The following is a 14,664-nucleotide window of genomic DNA, read 5'->3' as shown; positions in this document are numbered from 1 at the left end:
TACTGTTTATAAAATACAGCTTTCTTTTGCTTTCAGCTTCTATTTATCAATTTCTTTTTTCTAGTTTTTTTGGTTGCTATTTGCTACCTTATTAAGGAGAATAAGTAATATATTCCTTCACCAAAAAAAAAAAAAAAAAAAAAAAAATTCCATCTGAAGGCATTTAAAGCTTACATTTTTCCTCTGAGTATAGCTTTGGCTATATGCTATCAAGTTTGAGTATAATGTGTGTTTTCTGTTGCTTTTTGGCAGTTTGTAATCTTCTTTAACTTTTCTCTCTGATCCAACAGAATGTTTCTTAATTTTTACACAGTTATAATATTTATAGCCACATGTTATTTGTTTCTAAAATTTTTTTAGGGGGGCGCTGCTGGCCAAAATTTGATTTTTATGTTCCATGAATATAAACCAAAAAAATGTGCAAACTCTATTCAAAAAGCCATAAGATCAGGTTTACTAATTGCATTATTCAATTCTTCTATGTCTTTATTTTTGTCTATTAAATATATCTAGTTCTAAGAGAGGTATATTAATCTCTCTAATTGTATTTTTATTTTTTATCAAGTTCTCTGCATTTCTAGTAGCTTTTGATTTAAAGTCTTCAGTTCCTCTGATAATTGGGACATAGAGTTTTCTGCCACTATATCTTCTTAATAGATTGTGTCTTTTGTCATGACATAATATTGCTGTGGAGTGTTTTTAACCTTAAATTCCACTCTGTCTGATACTGACATTTCAATTCTTGCCCTTGTTCTTTGTATTTGCCTATTTTCTCTTTGTCGCCCCTTTATTGTTAGCCATTTTCATCACTTTAAGTGTGTTTCTATACATGGCACATAACTGGGTTTTGTTTTTTCTAAACACATCTATTTTGTAATGATAGAAAATTCAACCCATTCATATTTAGATAATGGTAGATTCAATTGATCTCACTCCTTCTATCCTACTTCGTGTATTGTTTATTTTACGTTGTTATTTCTTCTTTTTCCTTCTAGTTTTTGCTGATTTGTTTTCTATTTTATTTTTTCTCCATGAAACGTTAAAACAGGAAAGTTTGTTGTTCTCTAGCTTGGTACTGTCCTGCCTCTTTTTTTGGTGCATTTTGTTGAGTCAGGTAGGCACCTAGGCTAGAAGCCTCACTCCCACCCTCCCAGGCACACTCAACACTGACGCTGACATTTGTCACCAAGGCTTGAACCCAGGGGCAGCAGGATGTATTGGAGATGAGGTTTCATTCTGCCACTCAGCAGCTGTACAACCATGGGCAAATTATCCACCTTATTTGACCATTACAAGGTAGATAGTCACGTGGCACATGTGGGACTAACCAGGGCATGTGTATGGTCCACTTGGCACACAGCTGGTGCTCCTGTTCCCTGCTCTATCTCTCCTTAGGCTCCTGGGCTGGGTTTGCGCCTCCCCTTTCTTTGAGCTGCGCAATCAGGATGAGGAGGATGGCCACGATGGCTGGCCTCATGTGTCTGGCTCACTTCTCTCAGAATTCCTAAAAGGGATTTCTCACGTCAGCTCCCATTGGTCTTTCATTTCTGTGGGGCAGCAGGGATTATACTCTTCTCTCCTGCCCTTAAGTGATGTAACGAGAGACTGTGGAGTGCTGTCTGTGGACACACAGGAGGTGGGCCTGGAACCCAGTGCTCCTGCCTCCAGCTCCAGATAAAGGAATGCATCTTCTATTGTTTCCTCTAGGACCCCAGTGTAGCGGGAATGCCTTAAAATAAAGTTGTTAGTGTTTCAGCGTTTTGAAAGAACCTGTCTAGCTGGTTTTCTGGTTTTCACTGGAAAACCCATTTTACAAAAAAGATAAATTTGTTATATGCAGGAGACAGGAAATTGGAGGAGGGACCCAAGAAGGCCATGTCCTGGAGAATACAGCTTTCCTGGGGGCCTTGGGGAAGCAGCTAAGGGACATGGCAGGCATTGTCCTTCATCCACGCTTCATCCCTTGCACACCTCTTGGCCTGGTGTTTCTCTCCAGGGCTTCAAAGCTGAGGAATCCACTGATTCAGAGCATGCTGTAGCTGTCATCACCAGGTATTGGGACTTGCCCTCAATGTACTGGGTCTCAATTCTTTTGTATCCTCTCGTTTGTTTGGCAGAGAGAGGGGTGGAAAGTATTGTGGATGATTTATCTCTACATCTTTAGTTTTGTGATTCTAATGATTTCCAGTAGGCAAAACTTAGAACTCCTTGAGGGCAGAGGTCTGATACCTGTTCAGACCCCTACTCAAGGGTCGTGGAACGTGGTTTGGTGCCTTCTCCCACGCGCTGTTGATAACTGAGGGCAGCACCCAGGAGAGCCCCTTAGCTCCTTCCACCATCTGGGTCCTCTGATACGCAGGACCTTTGGGGTTTATTCCCTGTCCACTCATGGGTTCTGTGTACCTTCTGCTGTTAATCTACACCGCTCTCCCGTCTGCTCTTCCATCTTAGTGCTCTCTTGCCACTTCATAAAAATGGTGCCACAAGTTCCCTGGGGACAAGGCAGGGGCTTCTTCCCTGCTGGAGGCCCATGGCCAACATTCATGCTGAGGGGTGAGGGTGGCAGGTGCGATTTGATGATATCCTCTCCCACCCAAGCAAAATAGCAGCTCTCCCAGACCCCAGCCCTCCTCTGCAAGTGAAAGAACTCCAAACAACTCTGTTCAAAACAGTTTATTTTATTTTTTTTTTTGTCAGACAAACACATTGATTTCTGGACCACAGTAGAGGATGGAAACCTTTCACAAACTTATTTATTTGAAAATACAAATATAAAATTATACTTTCCACATCTGTGATGTGAGAGACTGCCATCCACATAGTAATTTTTTACAACAGGGCTTTAAGAAAGCCACACACAAAGACCTGAAAGATGCTTGAGATATATATATATATAGATAGATACATATATATGTATATATATAAAAAAAATACTCACTACCAAAGTTCTCATCAGTTTCATACTAAAGTATAAAAGTAAGGGTGAGGTCAGCCACAGTGCTAGGGAAAGTTTTATTTAGATACATTTATGTCCACATGAAACGCTTAGACTTGCATCCTATTACATATGGAATTCGGAGTTTACAATACACCATGAACGGCAGATTGGCTAGCCCACGCTACTTAAGAGGACACTCACAGATTCCACATGGGATGGTACATTATGTACAGAATACAGTAGTAGAGAACCTTCGAGGGAGGCTCTGGAACTTTTGTCTCTCAGCCTCCAGCCCCCTCCCCCATCATGCCCCTGCCTCCCGGAACTGAAATCCTGTCTGAGACAATACATTCTGATTATTCGATAGCCAGGTGTTTGGATTAAGGTTGCCCCCCCTCAAGCCCCCGACAAGAGGGATGGATTTTATTTATATGTTTTTGTGTTTTAGTTTACTTACTTTTTTTTTGGTGGAAAAAAAAAAGAAAGAAAAAGAAAACAAACATATTACAGTATTAAAGTATTGCTTAACTTCCAGCGTCTCCTTGTGTAGTGTCTGTGCCCAGGACGGGGCTGAGCTGACGTCTGCTAGTTTTCTGCTTTGGGGTGAGGGTGGGGAAACCCGCCAGTGTCTTTCTTCAATGTGCTTGCCTGCAGTCAGTCCCTCTGCTCTACCCACTGTCTGCCTTCCTCGGAAGATAGCCTGGCTTGCGAAGCACATTCAAGAAAAAAAAAAATCTCCCCTCCCCCACCAGCCCCCCACTCTCCCTCTGTCCCTGCGTGCCACTTGCAACCGATAAAGAGAAGTATGAGTTAGTGTTTCTTTTGTAAACAATTTCATATGCAATATAATACAGAAAGCATGGCTGACCTTCAATAAAAAATGTAGTAAACAATATTGCTTTATTCTTGAATATGCTGCAGTGAGTGAATGGCAGAATGAAGCAGTGTGGAGGTGGTGGAGGAGGCTAAGTCCCTAGCCCTCGTTTGCACTAAAGATCAAAATAGGTTTTGTTTTTCTATTTGGAACCAAAAATAAATTTTTTTCCCCCAAAATCCCCAAATGAAAAAGAACAACAAGCAAAACCCGCCCCCAAGAAATCAAAAACAAAACAAAACCAAGAACAAAAACTGAACACCTTTCAGGTCATTAGAACCAACAATTACCCAATGATTTTTATACTAGTCTAGCAAGATGTGTGTAACATTCACTGGCTGTGATTGCTGTGCAGTGAGACAGTAAATTGACAGCAATAGAGCCATGCTACCTTAAAGTCCAAGCTACAAGTTCAAATTAAGATGAAGGTTATGAAGGATAAAAACGCAAAGGCCTGTTGGGGCTTTGTTTGAATCAAGCTAATGGGCGACTGGGATAGAGCGCGAGGCTGTTTGGTTTTCCCAATGGATATGAGGAAGGCCACGAGCCAAGTCTGTGGAAGCTGCTAGAGAGCTGACCAAGGCTTGGTCATCTCCGTCAGCCCCATGCCCAGCTAGAACCGGGAACGGGTCCGGGAGCTAATGCCACTCACTCGCCTCTGCTTGGGAGGAGAGGAGTTCGGGGGTCTCAGGCAGATGGATCTGGAAGCCAGAAAGTCACCCGGTGGCTGTTTGATAATTCCGGGGAAAAGCCATCAGCCAAGAGGGTTTCTCCCCCAGGGAAGGCGAAAGGTGGTTCCCATGTTCGCCATTGAGCTTAACTGAAACAAAGACAAGGCTGAACATCAGTGCTAAAAGAATTTACAAAAATCTTTCAAATTGGACTTCTAGATGGATGGGGGGACTAACGTGAACCTTAAACCTAGGTAGCCACATTAAAACATATCGGATTTCCACAAGATTTGTGCTATGGGCTACTGGGTCTCTTCAAAAGGTATATAAACATCTAAAACATATTCACACAGATTATCAATTTCTTCTGAGCATTCTTAAAAAAATATTTTTTCTCTTAGTAAAATCATTTTAATATACCATGCCTCCCTCTTTTAAAAAATAAATTAAAAAAATCCAGTTTTGCATATCTAGCATTAGCATTTAAGGTAGTATGGCACCCCTTCACAGTAGGGGGGGGGGGGAGTCTACAAAACGCCGTAGAGTCCGCCGGCATTTTAACATGGTGAGACCTTGGGTTAGTTGAAACCACATCAGATCAGCTAAAATAAAATTAAACTTGAAATTGAAAAAAATAATTAAAGGAAAAAACTGCCCCAAAATTATTAGCATTTTTTTTCATAAATAAGAGAAAGTTCTATCCTTACTGGTCCTAAATCTGAATAACTATGTCTAATTTTTTTTAAACCTTAATTATGTTATACCTATCAATATGTACTAGAAGAAAGAGGAGAAAAAAAGTCGCTACACTAGTACCAGGACAGCACGCTTACAAGATAGCCATTTTATACATTATTAACATACAATGATCAACAAAGAGTCTTCTATGAGGTGATGAGGGATGCAGAGAAAAGAAAGGGAAGTACAGTACATCACCAACATGGACAAAACAGGAATTAAATTCCCTCGTCTAAACACTGAATTTCTGGGAATTTACTATTTTTTCTTTCTTTTTTTTTTTTTTTTTTAAATAAAACTTCTGTTTTGTTGTTTCATGACTTGAACAAGTTTTGATATTTTAAAAGCGCTCAGCATTTAATCTGGTTGTTTGGGGGAAAAGAAAAGAAACAAAGAAAGGAAAAAAACAACAAAAAAACCTCACCAAACAACCTAACATTTTATTAGAAAAACAAAGAACATGATTTTTTTTTAATTTAAAAAAATGTTGCTGTTTCATTAGAATTGAAAAAGGCTTTTTTCTTTCTTTCTGAGTTAGCATTTTGGAGTCTTTAGTTTGAAGATGCTTTTGCCCTACCATGTCTGTGAATGTCTACATTAGTCTACTTTGTTAGTAAAATTTATAAAAATAGGAGTGCAGCAGCTCTTTATAATAAATGTCGCATTCAGTGTCTCATACTGGCTGTGCCTTAAGTACCAAATTTATAAACGTAACAATTTAAAAAATATTAATAAAACGTCAATATCACATTTTAAAAAAGAAAAAATATATATCCACACTACAATATGTTTTAATGCCATCTATTGAGTTGTACTTCTATAGTTGCTGTTGCCGACCTATTACCAATATTTAAAAAAAAGTTAAATTAAAAAATATCCTTCATCATAAGTATCTTTCCCCAACCGAGGACCATATATTATAACAGCCAAATGTTAAACATGTGCAAAGAGGAAACTGTCAGTTTTTCCCACCAGTCACAGTGCAGTGATGTTTATACTTTTTATTTTTAAAATTCTGTTTACATCTACAATAAATTAAAAAAAAATTCTTCCATAGCCTCTCTGGTGATACTTGCAGCACTGAGGTATTAAAAAAAATATATATAAACCAAAAGGTTGCTTTCCTAATTTGTAAATAGAAAGTGAATGGAGAAAGGTTGTATTAATGCAGGCTTATCCACTCCTGGCCCATGGGGCCCCAGATCTGGGAGCGGGGTGGGGGGCAGGGGGAGAAGAGAGGCAAAGTGTCCTGGGGACCTTTGGAGGTGCTGAAATGATTGGACAATAGAAAATGATCAAATATTTAAAAATTAAGACTGAAAAAGAATGTCCCCCCCCACCCCACCCCCACCCAAGCCAAACAGGTGTGCTTTGAAACTTTAAATATGTTAAATATTAAAATTGTAGCTTTGTTTTTAAAAAACGTCTTGGGAAAAGCAGTTTTTCATATTTTAAATAAAAATCTAACTAGACGGTAACATTTGAAGCTGTGCACAGACAAGAGGTTAATAGGCTGGTACAACACTAATACAGTTCTTAGGTCTATCACACAGACAAAGGAGCTAAACAGTGCTCTAACTTGTCCTGGGGTGGTCCTGGCAGCTGGGCAATCTTCATCTCAGTAACTAACTTGGCCAACGTTCCCTTCCCGCCTCCTTCCACAGAGCATCAAACTGCCTGGGACCGACTCCCTCACAAAAATATTTTTGATTCTCTCTTTCTTAATAGTTTCTATGTAGTTAATGGAATTGTATTTACAACATTTCTTTTTTAGAATTCACAATTTCAAAAAACCTTATAATATCACCTCTTTCAACAGAAAAAAAGCACTTATAGAAAAGGAGGACACTCAAAACACTGTCGTCCTTACCTTATTGCCGAAAATAGATAGACTCAGCTCAACAAAGAGACATCACGGAAAGAACTGCTAGAGAGCCTGTTAATTAGCTTACTACACCTCACTTCTTCTACAACGCAAAATAGAAAGCTCATGCCCACTTCCCGCCCCGCACTTCACAACTTTGCTTCAGTGTGTGCTAAAGTTCCACCTGAAAATTCATACAGTCTCAGAATTGGTACCAAAATAGGGAGAGTAATATTACCATCTCAGCATCCTTTAAAAGGGAGAACAGAACCAAAACAAGCAAAAAAAATTTTTTAAGAAAAAATAACTCCTTAATATAACAATTATACTATGGTTAGCTTTGAACTAGATATTAAAGCTATGTGACTACTGGACTAAGTCAAAATCACTACCAAATGTGATTCAAAGAGATTTAAAAGGAGAATGGGAAGAGAGGAAGGGAGAGGGAAACCACCAAGAAAAACAAAACAAAACAAAACCGAAATCATGGGTTATATACACATTTAAAAGCTGTTGTCTTATATTACAGCAGATTCGTGAGATGATGAGATGTAGTCAACCCTCGATCCGAAGTGAGCCATCTCTGGGTGGGATGGGGAGTGAGGCTGGTGGGGGTCCAGGTCTGAGGACATCACCTAAACAAAGGGCCACTCAGAAACTTCGCCCAGTCTTGCCTGGACATCCAGGTATGCTCTGCAGGGCAGGGAAGGCCAGGATGTCCAGAAGAAAACATAAAGTGGAGGGGAGAGGGAAGGAGAAAGAAGTGTCAGACAAGTATGCGATTTCCTCCACTGTTTTAACTAGAGTTTCAAAGATGGACTTCACTGGACTACTGAATATGCACGAAAATCACCTGGCTAGAACCTTACTGAGATCACAGGTTGAGAAATCTGACATCTAAACCATACCTGACACTGGGGAGAGGACAAGGCTTCAACTCTTTTGCTGATTTGATATAGTACCATAGGGTTCTTGAGGTAATGGTGGGAAATGCGGTCACAGGGATTGCAGCCAGGTGGGCAAACTGCCCATTGACCTGAGATACCTTTTTTTCTATTTAAACTTCTGTTTTCAAAGCCAAATGTTAAACAAACAAACAAACAAAAAACCCCCCGCAAACTTTTGCCTTTATTAGATACCCATCAATAACTTTTAAATGCAAACTTACACTAAAAGATCATATCATATACCAAAAACTAAAGGTCATGACACTAAAAATACACAACAAATAACTGGCTGGCTTTGGTTACAGGAAACAAAAACAGGCCCAGGGTTCACAGATGTGTTAACTGAGTCTCCCTGAATTGACTGGGGGTGTGGGGCCTGGGCTCCTCTTTTGTGGATGGCGCTGAACGTCGAGGGTTGGGGACAATGGATGTGTTTGACCAGTCCTTCCTAACTGCTGTGGTGCAGCCACGTGACTCTATGAGCTCACCTAATCCATTTTGAAAGGGAGTGAGTTGCTACCACACTCTTGGTTACTTCATCCTTCTCTGGAAATTGAGTCCTAGACTTAGATGAGGGAGGAGGAGCTGGTAGCAGCCTCCCCCATCCCATTCCACCCTACCCCACTCCTATGGAAAGGCTTTAGTGGCCTTAGGGGTATATGGAGCTGTGGGCAGGAAGCCCTACACCACTCCTTCTCCTCCAGGGGAGGTAGGGAGGGAGCACAGGCAGCCCCAGTGTCTGGCCTTTCAAGGGTCTGCTGTGCCTGGTAGTTGTTTAACCCCCTCTTCATCTGACTCCACAAAGGGCTGGAGCCATCTTCAGTCTCCAGAGTTCTTGGTGACACCAGTTGTCTCTGCTCTCAGAGAAACCTTACTTCCTCTGGGCCCCCAAACCCAGCTTAATTAGTAGCGAGTAGCTTTCCTTCAAACTGTTAGTGGCCTCTGGCTCTGGCCAGCAATGGCTGGGTCAGTGCTCAAGGGGAAGTGGAGGCAAGGGGTGGGAGAATTCACACACATGGTTTATTTGGTTAAGAGAGGCAGTTGCGTTAGTTGAGGTGATCCCTTAGCAGCAACATTAGAGAAATCCAAGAGATTTATGGAGCTCAACTCAACCCAGTTCTCCACCTGGTCCGACTCAGGAGCCAGGAGCAATCCCTCTCTATGAGAGAGGCATCCAGTGAAGTGCAAGCCCAAAGTGGCCAGTTCATCTCCAGCCTTGCTCCTCCCACATCGCAACTCCAAGAGTGAAAGGCTCTGGTGCCTCTGTGGGATTTTCCGGGTGGAATCCGTTCCCTGGCCTCAGCTGTCACCCTCTCTTTTCCAGAGACAGATCCGTGTTCCAACCTCACAAACTTAATGTGCTAACACAGTACACATCTAGTGCTTTCACAAGGACAACCCCTCTCCCTTGCTGGTGTTCTTCCCAAGAAGGACAGATACTCATTTCCAAAGGAGTGCGTGGCAAGGGGCTTCCTCACTGCCCCAACCTCCCTCTCCTCTCTTCCGTCCCCTCCACATCCCCATCAAAGTGATTGAAAAAATGTTTAATTAACTTGAGCTCAGTTTAAAAGGTTAGGAAACTGGCAGGGATCCACATCCATGTTACACAGGTGATGTCGTTAATTTAATTTGCCTTTCGTGCGGTAATCTGGATAATTACTCAGTAGTTACTGGCAAAAATGTTTTCTTTTCACTAAAAGATGGAGTCTGGCTGTTTGACTGCCTGAACCCCATTGGCTGAGCCCCGGCAAGGCCTGGGGAGCTGAAGGGGCCCAGCAACCCACAGGGCCAGCTGAAAGGACCTCCGGGAGTGGGTGGCCCTGGCCCCCATCCCTGCTTCCAGGCCTAGCAGAAGCCCAATGCTTCCCTGCCTCTATCCCCCTGGGATGGGCGCAGCATGAGATCTCCTTCCAGTTTCCCACACTCTTGATTGTATTTCAAGACAGAGAAAGATGAAGGGTGGGGAAGATACAGAAAAAGAATCCAAAGAACCAAACCAAGACAAAAAAAAAGAGAGAGTCAAAAAGGTGGGGGTCATGATTAAAAGCTGGAGGAAGAGATGAGATATTAAAAGACTGGATTTGTTTTTGCCCCCACCCTCCTGAAAAGGGGTCCAGAAAGAGGAGAGAGAGATGTGGATGTGATGAGACAGGGGCACGCACGTACATGTATGACCCGTGGACATACATGTACGGACACACCGGCAGGGCAGAGACACATGGCAGAGACGGTAATACCTCAGAGTGAGATGGCAACGAAAGCACCTGCTCAATGGTATCCATTTGTAAAGGCCGTTGCAATCAAAGGTCCCTAAAATTGCACAATTGTTAAGGTCATCAGTGTGCTATACATGGGAACAGATTGTCATATTCTGGGAAAGGAAATTATCTCTAGGACTAGTTCTGTGGTTGCCAGCATGAATATGTAATTCTGAGACACCGTGCCATGAGGGGCCAGGATGACATCCTCCTCAGCTCCAAACCCCTAGTCCCCACTCCCTCCGCCCTTACCAAGCCTATCTGCTTACCCCGGGGAAAACCAAAAGCCAGATTCAGAGGCGTGGGTGGATGGTGGGAAATGGGGGGTTGTGCCCCCAGTGATGGGCGTGTTGCCCTGAACCCCAGAGTGCAAAGATAAGTCTCTGTCCGCAGTCCCAGCGGCTCTAGCTGGGGAGAAGAAATCCCGGTGCAGACAAAACGGGATGCTTTCTGGTTATTTCAGAAAAACATCACAGCCCACAGGTCAAAAGACCCCGGTTTTCAAGAACAAATTGGGTCTGTGTTTCTGGATGCTGAATGTGGAAATAAGTTGTGTTCTAAGTGGTGATAGATGGTCCCCTAAATTGAGCAGCTCTCAGGTGACTAATAATATTCTGGATTTGGTACCACAGTTGATCCGAGGGGATTAGATTCATCAAACTACTGACTTCAGTGATACTGGCTTGGGAGCGGAACTGAACAAGGACCCACCCTGCACAAGTAGGGCTGGCAGGTGTGTGTGCGTGTGTGTGCATGTGTGTGCGTGTGTGCCTGTGTGTGCGCGCGTGCGTGTGTGTGTGCACATGCGTGTGCGTGTGTGCGTGCGTGCGTGCGTGCGTATGAGGGAGGAGCTCCCAATGCCAGGGGGCATGAATGAGGCCACCTTGGTGCCCTAGACTGTCTGCACATGTTTTGTTCTCCGCAGCGTGGCCCCCAAGGCAGGGCTTGCCAGCTGTCGCTCAGAAGCAGAGTCTGACAGGAACGTGGCCTGGGACTGCAGACGCACCCATCTTAGCTCAAAACCAAGCTGCCTCCAAAATGCTGAGGCTGGCTAGGGCAAAGGTTGGCCAATTTTCTGTTTCCAAAATGGAAGGGACAGCGAGCAAGTGGACTCAGGCACATTCATGCTCACACACACCGGGAGGGAGAACAATACAATCTGAAAACAGCATGCAAATCTGTTAAGCAAATTTCCATTGCCTGGATTAGTCAGATTATAGAACCACAGAGCATTACAAATATCAAATGCATCTGGCCTTCAAGGGGTGGGGGCTGCAGCTAAAGAACGCAAATGGGAACTTACTTGGAACCTGGAAACTGTAAGAAACATTAGCAAAGAAAACTGCCTGGGAGAGGGCTTGGATCCCCACACCACCTCCCAGGCTCCAGCGCTGCCACTGGACCTTAGATCAGGGGTTCTACTGACTAAGGCTGCTACTCTGGTGGGGAGCTGGGACATTTGCCAGCTCTCAGGTCCCAGCCCACATGACAGTGTCCAGAAAGCGGGGATCAAGGAAGGTGGCCACTACTGAGGCCCTATTACGTGCCAGCGTGTGACATTATTTTGAATAATCCTCCCACAGTCTTTTGAGGAAAGCATAGAGATTCTGGTTTTGCAGCCAGGGAAATGAGATTCAGACGGGTTATCGAAGTGGCTCAAGGATGCACTGTGTGAAGGTGATGGAGTGGTGATCTGAACCGGACCTGCCCATGTGCCTTCTGCTCCATCACACAGCCACACGAGAGGCACTCAGGACACGTCTAAGATGACGGAGGCTTCAGCCCTCAGGAGCTGGTGTGATGTTGATGGGGACCCTCTGTCCTCTCCTCTGCCCCTGATGTTGGGCTTTCCTGGCACACCCACAGGCCACAAGGAGCTGGTCAGGAAGGAGGAGGCAGGAGGGCAGGGGAAGGCAGGTACTTACAGCTATGCCGTGGCCGAAGCCCGAGCCCGGCTGTGGGCTGGCCGCACTTATGTAATTCCCCACTCCGGAGTCCTGGCTGGCAGGGCCGTAGAGATCGGCGACAGGTCCTGGGCTGTTGGCCCCCGGGAAGCCTCCGGGCCGCGCCGGGTTGGAGCCTGCCGGGGAAGCGGGCGCGCCAAAATTCGGTTGAGCACTGTAGCTATTCAGGACTGGTGTGCAGAGAATAGAGCTGGGTATGAGGCCAGAAGCCAGGCATGCACCGGTCATTACAAGCCAAACACTTGAGAAAAACAGCTGAGGCCCAACTTCTAACACTCAACCAAGGCCATGCGAAAACATCAGCAGGGACTCAAGAATACTCAGCCCAGGCTACTACTAAGAAGCTTGGAGCTCCAAAAATATAGAGAATAAAAAAACAGTCATTCAACACACTACGGCAACCAACCGGAGGTGCTTCACTGCCCACCAAATTATCACAATAGAAATAGAGATATGTATGGAAGAGAGAGAGAGAGAGAGAGAGAAAGAGTTTTTTTTTTCACATCTGAATTGATGCTCATGCAGTCTTCTAGATCTGGGCACGTTGAGACAGCATTCACATCCCATGCAAACTACAAAGGAACTAGTTTTAGACTACACATTGTGTTAATATTGATATTAAAACGTGACAGGAAACAAAGCAATTTGTGTCCAGGAAAAAAAAAAATCTTTGCGGAGGGGATTTTTGATCTTTTTTTGTGTGTGTGTTTCACTTTTTCTTTTTTGTTTTTGGATCCATTAAATGACAAATTTGTTTTGTTTTGTTTTTTAAAAAGAGACAAAAAAGATCTCCATTCTCCATCCCACCCCCGCCACTCCCCCCTCCCCACTGGCTACTCCCTCCCTTCCCACCCTTCCCATTCATAACCCTGAATGAAAGTCATCAATACTGAACGTGGTCGGAGGATGGGATATGTTATGGAGAGTTTGGGCATCTTGACATAACAGTAATGATGGCGGCAGAGAGTTTCCTTTTGGGGTGGAGAGAAGGGGATGGAGGGAGGGATGGGGGGGGAATGGTAAACCTGGAGGCTGGGGCCAGAGCTGGGGTGGAAGCCAATGGTTCTACAGGACACCCACACACTCACCTCCTGCAGGAGAAGGAAAGGGGGGATTTAAACTTTTTTTCCTTTTGTTTTAAAAAAAAAGACAAAGAAGTATGAATGCAGAACATACCGACTGAACCAATTCATAGCTAAACCACAGCTGACCAAAACACCTGCTTTCTCTTGGTTATCCTGCAGTGTCAACTCCAGAGTGAGAACAGCAAGCTCAGGATGTACCTTTGCTACAGAGAGTGGACTTGACACTCACAAATCCAGAGAGTGGTGGGGTTGCAGATCGGGGGGCAGCGGAAGGTGACACTGCCTCCGCCCCCGCAATCCCATCATTCTGACCCTAATGAGGGCCGCAGCCTGTCAACCAGTTAACCAGGTTAATTTTGTCTCACCTTTATTTCCCCTTAGTAGTTTAAACTTGATTTTCTTTTCCAAAATGGAAAACAATATTTTTTTAATGGTTAAAGGAAGTTCTTACTGATTTTTAAGCCTCAAGGTGAGTCTGGGCCGGCTACCTTTGGGCTACGGCTAACCCGTCTTAAAGAACCAGACATTCTGAGAGTCACACTTTCACATCTTCGGCTCCAGAGGGCCGCTCCTTGCAACAATCACTTCTCCCTTCTGCCTCCCTTGGCTTCTCCCCCTCTGCCCAATGACCAGTTGCCTTCAACGGCAAAGGCAAAGAACATCGATGCAGGTGGGGTCACTCCTGGCTTTGGCCCCTCCCTTGCCCAGGGGCCTGTGATTTGAGGCCCTCAGTTCTGGTGGGCCTGGAAGAGCCAGAAGTGGATTGATTTTCACCCACTTGTCACAGGGATGGGAAGAGATTGATGAGGCACCCAAGGCACACTGGCAGGAGACTGAGACAGAGACACAAAGATACACGGGAGACCAAATCAAGCTGGGCCTGGCTCCTGACACTGCAGAGAAAACAGAACTGAAGCCTCCAGATGCCCTTGGGGCGGGAAGCCCGAAGGTGAGCCCCTCTGAAGCTGTAGCTGAGAAATGAATAAACTGGCCAATGGAAAGAGCAGGTTAAAGAGAAAAAGAAAAAAATAAATTATAGAGGCTTAGAGCAAGTGAACGGCTGATCTGGGAATGCGCTGGCAGACAAAAGGGACGGAGATTTTTGAATATAGAAGATTCAACTTGCAGATAACACTTGGCCCTCTCACTCATGGAGGCAAATATCAAGCCGAGATATTCAAAAGGCGGTATTATCTTAGTCTAACACACTTTTTTCTTCTGAGCTCAGGAAAACAGAAGAAGCTTGGACAGTGGACTCCTGGTTTTGTCCAGGCAGCTAAAACCCCTCCCTATACAAATGAACTAATTAGCCTGTTCCATTTTAG

General features: G+C 44.2%; 1 protein-coding gene and 1 non-coding gene across 7 annotated transcripts in view; one reads left to right on the top strand and one right to left on the bottom strand.

Annotated features, from left to right (window-relative positions):
- The first annotated feature begins 1,745 nt into the window (after nucleotides 1-1,745).
- On the top strand, nucleotides 1,746-1,809 carry LOC116476011 (U7 small nuclear RNA). The gene has a single exon (XR_004250090.1). It is a non-coding gene; the product is annotated as a U7 small nuclear RNA (small nuclear RNA).
- Nucleotides 1,810-2,662: 853 nt separating this feature from the next.
- The window catches only part of MSI2 (musashi RNA binding protein 2), a 428,839-nt gene continuing 416,837 nt past the window's right edge, over nucleotides 2,663-14,664 (bottom strand). For 2 of the 6 annotated variants that reach the window (XM_032162824.2, XM_058444889.1), the window contains 3 exons: nucleotides 12,216-12,424; nucleotides 10,270-10,342; nucleotides 2,663-7,778 (listed from right to left, as the gene is read on the bottom strand). In XM_032162824.2, coding sequence (XP_032018715.1) covers nucleotides 10,301-10,342; nucleotides 12,216-12,424 — 251 coding nt within the window. In that variant the 3' untranslated portion in view covers nucleotides 2,663-7,778; nucleotides 10,270-10,300. Of the gene's footprint in view, nucleotides 7,779-10,269; nucleotides 10,343-12,215; nucleotides 12,425-14,664 lie in introns of those variants that run through there. The other 4 variants (XM_032162825.2, XM_058444888.1, XM_058444886.1 and 1 more) reach the window with 4 other exon arrangements.

This window comes from Hylobates moloch, unplaced genomic scaffold (assembly GCF_009828535.3).
Source record: "Hylobates moloch isolate HMO894 unplaced genomic scaffold, HMol_V3 SCAFFOLD_10, whole genome shotgun sequence".
NCBI lineage: Eukaryota > Metazoa > Chordata > Mammalia > Primates > Hylobatidae > Hylobates > Hylobates moloch.
The sequence above is the reverse complement of the archived record's forward strand: the minus strand, read 5'-3'. Positions and strand labels throughout refer to the sequence as shown.